Raw genomic sequence first — 11,349 nt, 5'->3', positions numbered from 1 at the left:
AGCTACTTTTGACAGCTTTTTTGAGGAGGCAGCATAGGGATTTGTGACCCACTGCTGGAGCAGGAGGCAGGCAGGAGCGCAGCCAGGCTGTGTTATGGCTTGGGGAAGCTGTATCACTTGGCAAGCAGAGGGAAGGAAAGATGGTTCCTATGCTTGTAAGCATCTTCCTCGGCACAAAGGAACTGTTTCACCCTTTCTCACTAGAAAGGGGCAGCAGCCCTTACACAAATTCTTGTTAAACCTGAGCAATGAGGAATAAAAACAAAATGAAACACTAGACCTTCATCACCCTTCATTTGTTCTCTTCTCCAGGCTCAAGGCCGCTCTGCTATGAGAAGCCACCTAGGATGAAAAAGCAGGGAGGACAGCCCACACACACTGCTCTGGAGGCTTCCTTGGCTTAGGAAGCACCCGAAGCAGCTCAAGGATAAACTCAAAACTGGTTTTCAGCCCCCTGGTGGGGGGGGGGGGGGGGGGAAGAAGGTGAAGAGGGGGAAAAGGAAAATAAAACACAAACAGCACCTCCTCCACAGCAACCACTGCTTGTGAAGGCTTTGTCCACAAATAACCAGGTCTGGTCAAAAGGAACTAGGAAACCATCCCAGCTTAACCACACAGAAGCTGCAGGCCAGCTACTTCCTTCAGGACAAGATGCTGCAGGTAGCCTGCTATTTTGGGAATACTCATGTTGCTCTGCTGAAGGCCCCTGAGGCACCAGGAGCTAAAGGCAAAGTATCATGTTCCCCCCCCCTCCCTGGGAAGGAAAGCCAGCTCTCTGCCTCGCTCCAGGGAGCTGAATCATGGCTTTGACCCTGGAAGGCAAGGCAGACCGCCTTTTTCCTATACCACTGCTATTCTTGGCAGCAGGAGAGGTCAGAAAAGACAGCTGCCCTTGCTGTCTTGCACAACACCCGGGCACCACTGGGCTACTCCTAACACAGTGAAACCGCCACCGGGTGCGAGCGCACTATGAACCAGTGATTTCACATGCAAGAGGATGGTACCAAGCACCAGTTCATCTGAAGGCGGGCTGGGAAGGAAGCCTGGTCCCTCTTCACCAGCAGCAGCACCACTGCCTACTCTCAGGGAGAGGCACAACAGAGGTGTTCTCTCCCCACTGAGCACACAACACATGACAACCAATTATTATATCATGCTTTTAATACAAACTTAAAAAATCTGGAACAATAGAAACTGTACAGATTTGATCAACCTTTGTTTTTGTTTTTAACTAAATCTCTAGACACACCAATGTCCCGTTCCAAAATATTGCACAACATTCTGAATACAAAACTCTGATTGTATTCCTCCTTCGCTAAAGAAAAAAAGAAAAAAAGACAGCAACCCCCTGGTTCCCCCTCTCTCAGTAGCCCCCTTCTTGGAAAGAAACCCAAGCAGAGCACACACAGAAACCCTCCACTCAGAGGCATACATACTTCTGTCCTCTTTCACTCATTCTCTCCACAAGACGACTGTCGATTCACTCCTCAGAGAGGGCTGGGAGGGAAAGGAAGGAGGCTGAGTGGGGAGAAAGGAATCTTCACTGCTTCTTTTTTTTTTAAAGTTTTTTCCTGAAAAAATATTTTTTCTCTCCTCTTTTTAAGAAAAAATCTTGAAAAGAAAAAAATTACAATTTTTTTACGTTAGAAATATACATATATTATATATACCTCTTACATTTTACAAATGTAGCAAATTATTCAATACAAACGGACATCAACAAAAAAGAACACAAACCCATAAAAAATAAAAGTTAAAAAAAAAATTCTCTCTTCTCTTCCTAAGAAACCAGGTAAATTAGTGCAGGTTTTAAAAAATAAAATTGAAGCTGAACGCCTACATCCAAGACTAGAAAAGACCCAAAAAGGCCGTTAGTTTCCATTGCTGCCTGATGCTGGAGGAACATTTCTGAAGCACGCTTTTTTCCTTTAAGATACAAAGAGGTTGGTCCCTCCCCTTTTCCTCCTTCCACGCACGCTATTTTTAAAGCGGGTATAATACGTGTGGCAGGGCAAAGCGGCATCAAAGCTTCACACACATAAGCAGGTGGCTGGGGGCATCCCACCTCTCCTCTCCCCTCCCTTCCTACACCTGAGGAGGGCACGCTGCCCCACGGCAGCGGTTCACATAAGGCTTTGCCAGAAGATGTGGGAATGGTGGAAGAAATGGAGGTGGCTGAGCCAGGATGCCGGCTGGGTCCCCGCAATCGCGGGCCGAGCGCTCCTCGGTCCAGCGTGGCAAACTGGCTGGCCGTCAGCAGCATACTCCTGGGGAGGAAGGACAGGGTGGCAGTGGTAACATCGGTAAGGGGGTTAATAAAGAAAAGGGAGGGGGAGAAAAAACTAGCTCAGCCATTCCTGAGCAGCTTGTCCTAGCCTGAAAACCTGCAGGGCTGAGGCCGCAGACGTCGGTTCGAGGGAAGCTACCTTGGCTCCGCTCTCCTCACCCACCACTGTGTTGGTCATAGCTCGACAGCAGCAAGCAGCCTGCTCAGGAACTGACGCTGGGCATGAGGTTGGGACCATGCTTCTTCCACTCACCCAGCGAGGGAAAGGGGCATGCTGGAAATTCTCTTTAATGAGATCTGGGTAGTGGCAGTCTTCCTGGGACACTGCATTTCCCCTGCAAAGGCTCACTGACGACACAAGTACAAGGGGGCTGGAGTGCCTCCATCGCAGCTCGAGGGAAGGGAGAAGGAAAAGTGCGAGTTCAAGTCCATCTCCCCTGAAACAGGGATGTTTGGAAAGATCCTGCTAGTTCTCAAGAGACACAGCAGAAGCAGGTTTCAGAAGGTGCTCCAGAGACATATTTAAAAGAAAACCAAACCCCCCCCCACACTTGGGAGGCAGCAGATTTTTTTTTTTTTTTTAAATTAAACAAGATTTCCTGGAGCCTCATCTCTGTCTCACTCTTCCATACTCTCACAACAGCCTCCAAGGCAGCCTCCTTCCCACCTAGGGAGCCACCAGCCCTGCCTGGGCAAAAAGACACCCTCCACACTTCCCCCTGAAGGTGGGTTTCAGGCTCCCTGGCACAGAAGTGACCTATCTGAAAAGCTATTACTGCCCTGCTGCAGCACATCATCGGCCTTGGGGAAAGCTGCAGGGGCGCTCCCGAATTCTGGCCCTGTCGCCGTAGGTTCACACATGGGGACACCTGCTCGGCTTCAGAGCGTCTGTCTCTGCTCTGCAGTAAGCCTGCCACTGTCTGCACCAGCATGATCTGGTTGGAATGACAAATTTACACTAGGCGCTTCCCTTCTGCACCAGATCAGCCATCTCCTCCCACTCCTCCAGAAGGGCAGAGGAGGGGATTTAATCAGATTTATTCCTAACTGAAAGCACAAACCCTCAGACTACCATTCAAGAGAGCAGCTTCAACAACATAGCCCTTTCTCTTCCCCAGAAGTAGTGCTGCCTCTCTAACTAAAAAGAAAGGAATTCCCTCTCCAAGATTAAAAAGATAAATTCACAGCAGGGAATGAGAACACAAACCTAGGAGATTGCCCCAAATGACCATCAGTGGATGCTGCCCTTGCTGGTGGGGAGAAAGTACGCAAAGTGGGGGCAGGATCCAAGTGCAGCTGCCTGGCTCAGCACCACCTCCCATACACAGCAGGGCCACTTGTGTAGTGTTTTAACACCACAGGGTTGTCATCTGAACCAACCAACTGGCCTGAAGAGGCCACGAAAAGGCCCCTTTGCTCACACGCAGAAGGGGATTATAACCAGAGTCACTTGGTTCAAAGTGCTGTTCTTCTGCAGCTTCCCTCCAAGGCTGGAAGGGCAGATGAGGAAGGGAGCAGGAAGAAGCCATTTCACAGTAGTGCTCTGCCCTCCTCACTATTGGCTGGGAGACGGTAAAGAAGAGTTAGTGCTTTTCAGCACACAAGACAGAACAGCGGATGCCAGCCTGGTCTGGAGAGCTTCGAGCAACAACAGCACAACAGTCTCAGCCCGTGGGCACGGTAGATGCTCTCCGTCTACACTCAGAACGCAGAGCCGTAACAGAAAAGCAAGCCCACCCACCCATTTCTGGCTAGCGCACAAGAAGAGCGCGCACCTCTGCCAACACTGACTCATCCTCTCCCTGTCCCTCCCCCAGCCTCCAGCAAGGCAGTAGGAGCCTGGGGACACAGCCCAGAACAAAGCCATCTCTACACCCAGGTAGAAAGATCAAGTGTCCAGTGCTGGGGACGGTGCAGTGAGACAGGAGCATCGTGACCTATGCCTGCACCATTCCTGGGCTGGGGCAGAGGAAGGGTGAACACAAACCAAAAAACCCAAGACTCATTAAAGGAGTAAAAAAGTGAGTAGGAAAAAAGCACAGGGACTGAGTTAAAAAACAAGTCAGTGCTTCAGGAGCGTTGCCAGCACAGCGCAACAACACTGGGCTCTCTCTTTTCCCAAGAAGCTATATTTATAAGATTTGAATATTTTCTGTATATTTCTATTTTTCTTTTCTCTCCCCCTTTAAGTTCTTGTTTCCCCCACCCCCCCCCGCCCCACCCCAAATGCTCTCCTTCCTTGTGTTCAGTTGGCCAGGACAACAGGCTGGAACGACTGGCTGGGATACTGCATGGCATTCAGGTTGTAGCTGAGTCCTTCCACAAAGGGAGACTTCTCCAAAAAGAGGCTGTTGGTGCTGCCACCGAAGACCTGAGCCATATCAAAGGTACCACCGGTGCCGGTGTTGAACTGCGATGCCGGTGGGATGTTGCTGGCCTGACTCTCACTGCCAACACCATCGAAGAACAGGCTACTGGCTCCTGGTGACCCACCGCTGTAAACGAACTCCTTGGCGTTGGGGGAGAGCTGCGACTGTGGGGCTTGGCTCCCAGCGCTCCCGATGAAGTTCAGAGAGTGCATAGACAGGGAGAGGCCCTTGTGCTTCAGCAGGCTGTTGGTGGGAGATCTGACCATCCTCGGCTGCTGGGTAGCCCCCGCTCCACCACCCCCTCCTCCAGCTCCTCCACCCTTCTTCATCTTGGTAGAGCCGAACTTTGTGGCAGCAAACGTGGCAGTGGTGAAAGTGATGGGCTGGGCAGAGCGAGGGATGAAGGTGGGGCTAGGCGACTGGCCAAAGGAAGGGGACGGAGAGTTGGACAGCGAGTTGTCCTGGCTGCCAATAGGGACAAATACCTGGGCATCAGGGTTGAAGCTGCTCTTGATTTCTTTGTCCAGCTCTGCTGCGCTGCAGCCTTCGCTGTCATCCAGGTACAGGACCTTAACAGAGCCCTTCTCGCCAATCTGGTAGGAAACCTCAAAAGGATCGATCCAGACACTCAGCTCTTCTGGCACATTGGCACGCACATCCTCCACGGCCAGCCCACTCCGCTTGGCCGCCAGCTCCACCACCGGATCCACGGTCTCCCCTATATGGACACAGCGATAGCCCGATCCCTTCAGAGGTTTCTCTGGGTACCAGTGACCCTCATATTTCTTCTTCAGCAGGCGCTCTAGCTCTTCACCAAACAGGTCTGCCCGCCTCCGAGGAAGCTTGTTGTACAGGTATGAGATGATGAAGTTAAGAGCAACTTTGATCTCCAGATGCATACTCCCTTCACAGCAAGCAAATCAGGGCAGTGTATTAAAAGAGACAGAGTGACAAACACATAGACAAGATTTGGCTCCAAGCAGACCTAGGAAAAGAGAGAAAAAGATATGGATAAAAACAAGGAAACAACAACTCTTAGCCTGCTGAGTTGAACAGCTACACTTTTTCATTAACAAAAAGCAAAGAAAGCATTTGTACAGACACTACCGAGCAGTGATACTAACTAGGAGAGTCACCCCAAATCTACTGACCCTCAAGACACAGAAGTCTCCCTCGTCCTGTCCAGAAGGAACTAGGGTGTAGCTACCATCCGCACACAGGCGTGTGCATTACACCTACCTCGCTGCCAAGTACCGTTGCTGAAATCAAGCAGGCCAACTGCCTGCTCTGGCAGAGCTATTTCAGTATATCTAATATGGCTCTCTATGCTTCAGCACTCTGCTGCTTCTGGTGCGGTTCACCTGCACCAGACTCTCTAGAACATAAATGTGCCACCTGGAAAGCCCTGCGACTCACTCAGGAGCCCATGCAGAGACCCACTCGCACTCAGGACAGCAGGGCCAGCCTCCCCGCCAAGAGGCTGGGTGGTCCTGTGGAATACTGCGTCCTGCTGGCACAAGCACAGAAGGGATGAGAAGGAATGACGGAGGGTGCTGCGGCATCCGCTGCTAGGCCTGTCTACGATCCCCTTGACTGGCAGGCACGTACCTTACTAAGCATACGCAGTGGAAGCTCTGCCTAGCTACAAGCCTAAAAATCCCATTTTAATTCAGTTCATTGTGTGTGTGTTGGGGGGGGGGGGCAGGGGCAGGGGGAGCATGCACAGGGTCCCAAACCACGCATATGCCAACAATTTGTCCAGTACAGTTCATATCACTCATCCCTGAACAGAGGGAAAAATGAGCTCTGCCAGGATCAGGTACCTACTTGATGAAAACTTAAACTGCTTGCCAAAACCTGAAGTAATCCTCCTTTCCTCCCTCCCTCCCTCCCTCCTCCTCCAAGCCACAAAAGCACACTGCAAAACCACAACACTCAACTCTCCCATTATACGAAGATTTGCAAACAATGCTTGTCCGGGTACAAACTCCCCCAGGTAGGTCAGCACTGTGCTCTGTCACCCATCAAAGAAAATGAATCCCACAGATATTTTAAGAGGAAACACGCTTCCATTAGCCTACACACCTCTCCAGGGGGAAGCAGAATATCCAGTTTTTAATTGGCAGCTTAGTCAGAGGCTGTTCACTCTTCAATTGCCCTCATCTTGCTCAAGCAAACACACCATGTTCAACCGTCTTCCTAAAATGGGCTTCAGGGATGCTCTGATGGAGTAGTCAGACCAATGTTTATATCGTCTGCCAACTATTTGGGGGTGGGGATGGAGTACAAACATGAGGTGCCAGTCTTCCCCTGAAAAACCGGGAATCCCAGCAGCACCACCAAGTATCCATGCTGGCTCAGGTCAGAAGAAGGAAGAAAAACTGACTAGACTTGTTTGCTTAGCCTAATTTAGTGGAGATAAAAGGGTAAATAAGCAGATTAAAAAAAACTATCAACCACCACCCCACCCTCAAGTATTTTGAGGCTTCCTTACAAAAGGAAGAAAAGGGAGGGGGGAGTGATTTTTTTTTTTTTTAAAAACATACTAGTCAGAGTTCAAGAAGGCTTATTTTCAGGATTACAGTAACCAGAAGCAGATCCCACACCTCAAGCCAACTGAGAAAGAGGTCAGCTCTGGAAGGAATCTCCTTCAGATTTAACTTGATAACCAGAAAAACACAGGATTAAGAGAACGGAAAAGAAGAGAAGCCTTGCCTTTTCAAACCTGGTTTAAGGAACTACTGAACTACAAAACAAGTTTTGTTACGTCACCAAGACCTGACAAAGTTCAAATAAGAACATTTTAACACCGAAGAAGCGAACAGCCAGAATTTCTGAGAGAGCAAGGAGAGCCATTTTCAGGCCGCACGAGTCTCAGTCCGGAGACAAAGCCTTCTGCAGAGGAAACGGCACCAAGGAAACCCCCGAAATGGCACATATAAATATTAACAAGAACTTAAACAATCCATACTACCGCAAGAAGGAATTACATGAAACCCCGTTGCCACTTTGACTTTGAGAGGTCCGAAAGGAAGGACAGCTTGAGATCCCGGCAAACTAAGCATGAAAAGAATAATCAGTTTGCAAAAATCTTTTAATCTCATGTGATAAATTCTAATCCAGGCCCAAAACATTAAGAGATCAGAAGTTACAGCCTGGAAATGGAGCAAGAGACCAAAATTATTTACTACTCTATATGCAACACAGATGCCTCAGTACCCCTTGGCAATCCCACATCCTAATCAACAGAGCAGCACCTTCTGTTGAAGACAGCAGGGAGGAGATACAGTAATACATCTTAGCTCCTCTCTTTTTTCTTTCAATAAAAAGTGTCCCCACTTTCTAAAAGCAGAACGCTCTACCTTCACTATGAAAAAGATGAATGAATTAGGCTAATAATACTAGTAGCTGCCAAGGTAGCCACATATAGCTGATGCTTGCAGAACTCTCAAGAAGTTAGAGACACCACCTCAGGCTGTTGACATAGTAAGATGGGCTCCAGTAGGCTCTCTTAATCCCTTTCTACTGTACCAAAATGAAATAAAATAGTAATTAAGGAATATCTGAAGGAGCACAGCTTCCAAGACAACAGGCAAACAAGTAACAACTCTAAAATGTATTCCGATAAGTCTGCCAGAAAAGAAAGTCTTGCCCACACTGCCTTTATTTCCAAAGTAAAAGCTTACTCTATGGCGGGCAGAACACAGAAGCGTCAGCATCAACAAGAGCAATGTCCCTCTACAGACCTGCTCTGTTGAAGGAATTTCTAAGCCACCTCTGATTCCCCTCTTTTATCAGCACATTTTAAAGGGGATGGGCCAAATAATAATTTACATCAGACAGGAACAAACAGCAGGAGAATGCCCTCTTCTCCTCACTAGGTACACAGAAGACGTGACCTTGTGAGTAAGCCTTCAAACTTCTAAGAGAAAATTGTCCTCTGAGAACAGGCTCACTATCGTGTCACCATCGTTAATGGTGCACAGTGACATCTCAAGTGACTTTAAAAGTATGCAGCCAAGACAGTCTCCCATGTTGAACCGCAGGCCACACCCTACCAAAGCAACAGCTTCTTTCCAGGCTTCCTTGCTCATCCCACAGGCAGCAAAGGCACTAATCGGATTAATTATGCCCCCCCCCCAAAGGCAAGCGGCCCTGCACCTCGCCACCCCTTCAGACAGCCTGCACGGCCTTGTCCGAGGCACCGAGCCAGGCTTTCCCCTTGCAGCCTGCTGAACCAAGGCACCTCCCTCCCGCCCCACGCCGTGGGGAGGAGAAAGGCGGGTACTGTGCAGGGGGGCTGTGCCCCCTATAGGCCTCCCTCCCCCCCCCCCAAAGCATCCGCCCACCTCCTGAGGAGAGGAGCCACTTCTTGTGACCCAGCCAGAGGTGCTCCCGCCCCCCCACGCCTCCCGCCGCGCGGCACTCTGGGAGTTGTAGTCCGCCCCCCTTCCGCCCCGCTCCCCTGCCGCGCCGAGCCCCGTGACCTACTTCGCCCCCGAACTACATCTCCCGGCGTGCCCCGCGCCCGCGCCGGCCGGCCGCCCCGGCGCTTGCTCAGTGCGGCAGGGCACAAAATTTTCCACGGCACATGCGCCCTGGCGGCGCCGCGCTGCGCTCCCCTCCCCGGCAATTGCCCAATGCGAGAAACACACCCCGCCGCCGATCATTTGGGATCGCCGGGCGGCCTCCCCCCCTCCTTCCCCTTCCTACGTGCGCGAGCGATTCGTCTCCCTTCCCCACCCTCTTTTTAGGGGACGGGAGAGGAGGGAGAGGCAGGTCCCTTCCTCCCTCTCCCTCACCCCACAACTGCCCCCGCCCCACCCGGCGCCCCGACACCCACACTCTTCCCCAAGCCGGGCAGCGCCACTGAGGGCAAGGCACGACTCGGAGTCCAAAACAGCGCCCCCCCCCCCAGCACACCCCCTTGTCTCCTTTACTTATCCCCGTCCCTCTCTTGGGGCATGCGGGAAACAAACCGGCAGGGTCACAAACAACGTCCCCAGAAGAGGCCTCCACGGTGCGAGCAGAAAGGCTCCCCACTCCCCGCAAGGGCAAAGCTCCTGACCCCACACACCCGCCGGGGCACCAAGGCCGCCCCCCTCCTGCTGCTCCCACCGCACCCCCGAGGTCGGGGGGATCCAGGGAGGGCAGGATTTTGGGGGGGGGGGTGTGCAAGCAAGCACCAAGTACCCTTTCCTTCTTCCAGCCACCCCACGGCGGCAACCTCGGCCTGACCTTCCGTCGGGGAGCCGGCGACCCCCTTGCCGGGGCGGGCGCGCCCGTGAAGGGCACCTGGGGCCGGGCCCCCTTTCGGCAGGGCAAACCGGGCCTTGGGGCCGCCCAACTCCCTCAGCACCCGAAGAGCCGAGGGGTCCGCGGTGCCCCCTCCCTCCCCCCGCAGCCCCCAGCAGGCCGCGGCCGTTGTGCCCCCCCTTCTCCCAGGGCGGCGGGGGGGGGGGGGGAGCAGAGGCGAAGAGGCGAGGAGGCCATTTCAGCCCCCGGGAGGCCTGCGGGACCCCGGGGCCCGGCGAGAGGCGGCGGCGACGCGCAACTCCGCAGCGCCTTTGTTGCCGAGGGGCTTCAGCCCCCGCCCCGGAGCCGGCGGGGAGGGGGGGTTGGGGGGGGGGACCGGGACAGCCCAGTGGGGCCCCGCCGCCCAGGCCCGGTTAGCTGTCACCGCCCCCACTAGGCCGAGCTTTCCCTTTTCGGGGCTGACCCGCACCCCCCCCCCCCGCAAAAGCTGGATCCCCTCATCGGATTGCGGAGGGACGGGGACAACGAAAAGGGAGGGGAAAAGGAGGAAGAAAAAAAAAAGGGGGAGAAAGACCGAACAAAATGGTGAACTCGGGCACTGCGAAGCGCCGCGGACTCGATGACTTTCACAACCCCCCCCCCCAGGGGCGCCAGCTATAGAAACGCTTCAGAGAAAGAAAAATACCCCGCACAGGCGGGGCGGCGGAGGTGGGGGGGGGGGAAGTGAAGAGAAATAACCCCCTTCGCACCGCGCCCCCCTCCCCGCGCCGCGCTCACAAAAGGGGGCGCCGAGCCCTCGGGGCCCCCCCCGGCCCCGCTCACCTCTCCCTCGGCTCCAGGGCCGGCGGCTCCTCTCGTTATCGCCGGCTCTCGGCGGCGGGAGCAGCAGAGGGGGCCGGAGGTTGATGTGGGACGCCCCGAGAGGTGCCGGTGTCGGTATCGGTGCGCTGCCGCTTGCCCTGCCCAGCTCCAGCCGCCCCAGCCCGCCCCGCCGGCCCGGAGCCGCCCGCGCCCTGGCCCCAAGTGAGCCAACTCACGGCAAACTTTCACCCTTAGCAACCCCGCGCACGGATCCGCGCTCCCCGCCCAGCGTGATGCGGCCGGCGAAGGGCGGGCCGGGACTACTTCCGCCGCCCCTCGCCGCTCGTTAACCCCACCGCCCCGCGCGGGGGGGGGGGGGGGGGAAGATTTTTTTTTCTTCTTTATTCCTCACCCCCCCCTTTTCCGCTTTTTTTTTTGTTTGTTTTTGGTTTCCTTTCTCTTTTCCCCGTGGTGGGCCCGATGCTAGGGCAGCAGCTGCAGCGGGGGGGGGGGGAGGGGGGGGGGAAGGGTGTTGCAGCTCGGCGTTAGCACTAGGGGAACCACTACCCCGGGCTGGGGAGCGGGGCGCGGTGGTGCTGGTGGGTGGGATTTAAAAAGGATCAAGCAGCCAGGTAG

At 53.8% G+C, this 11,349-nt stretch overlaps 1 protein-coding gene across 2 annotated transcripts; it reads right to left on the bottom strand.

Moving 5' to 3' along the window:
* Positions 1-1,143: 1,143 nt before the first annotated feature.
* Positions 1,144-11,010, bottom strand: TOB2 (transducer of ERBB2, 2). 2 transcript variants are annotated; one of them, XM_068940959.1, is made up of 2 exons: positions 10,735-11,010; positions 1,144-5,641 (listed from the first exon to the last, which is right to left on the bottom strand). In XM_068940959.1, exon 2 carries the CDS (start codon positions 5,553-5,555, stop codon positions 4,533-4,535), a length of 1,023 nt encoding a protein of 340 aa, XP_068797060.1. In that variant the 5' UTR covers positions 5,556-5,641; positions 10,735-11,010; the 3' UTR covers positions 1,144-4,532. The 2 variants fall into 2 exon arrangements, with proteins under 2 accessions (XP_068797060.1, XP_068797071.1); XM_068940970.1 differs by lacking the exon at positions 10,735-11,010 and adding an exon at positions 6,742-6,879.
* Between the last annotated feature and the right edge of the window lie 339 nt (positions 11,011-11,349).

Source organism: Struthio camelus, chromosome 1, assembly GCF_040807025.1.
Source record: "Struthio camelus isolate bStrCam1 chromosome 1, bStrCam1.hap1, whole genome shotgun sequence".
NCBI lineage: Eukaryota > Metazoa > Chordata > Aves > Struthioniformes > Struthionidae > Struthio > Struthio camelus.
This window is presented reverse-complemented; position numbering and strand designations above follow the sequence as displayed.

Bases quoted from the DNA above. Each gene is read 5' to 3' on its own strand.
- TOB2 (XM_068940959.1), bottom strand. From the start codon at position 5,555: ATGCATCTGGAGATCAAAGTTGCTCTTAACTTCATCATCTCATACCTG.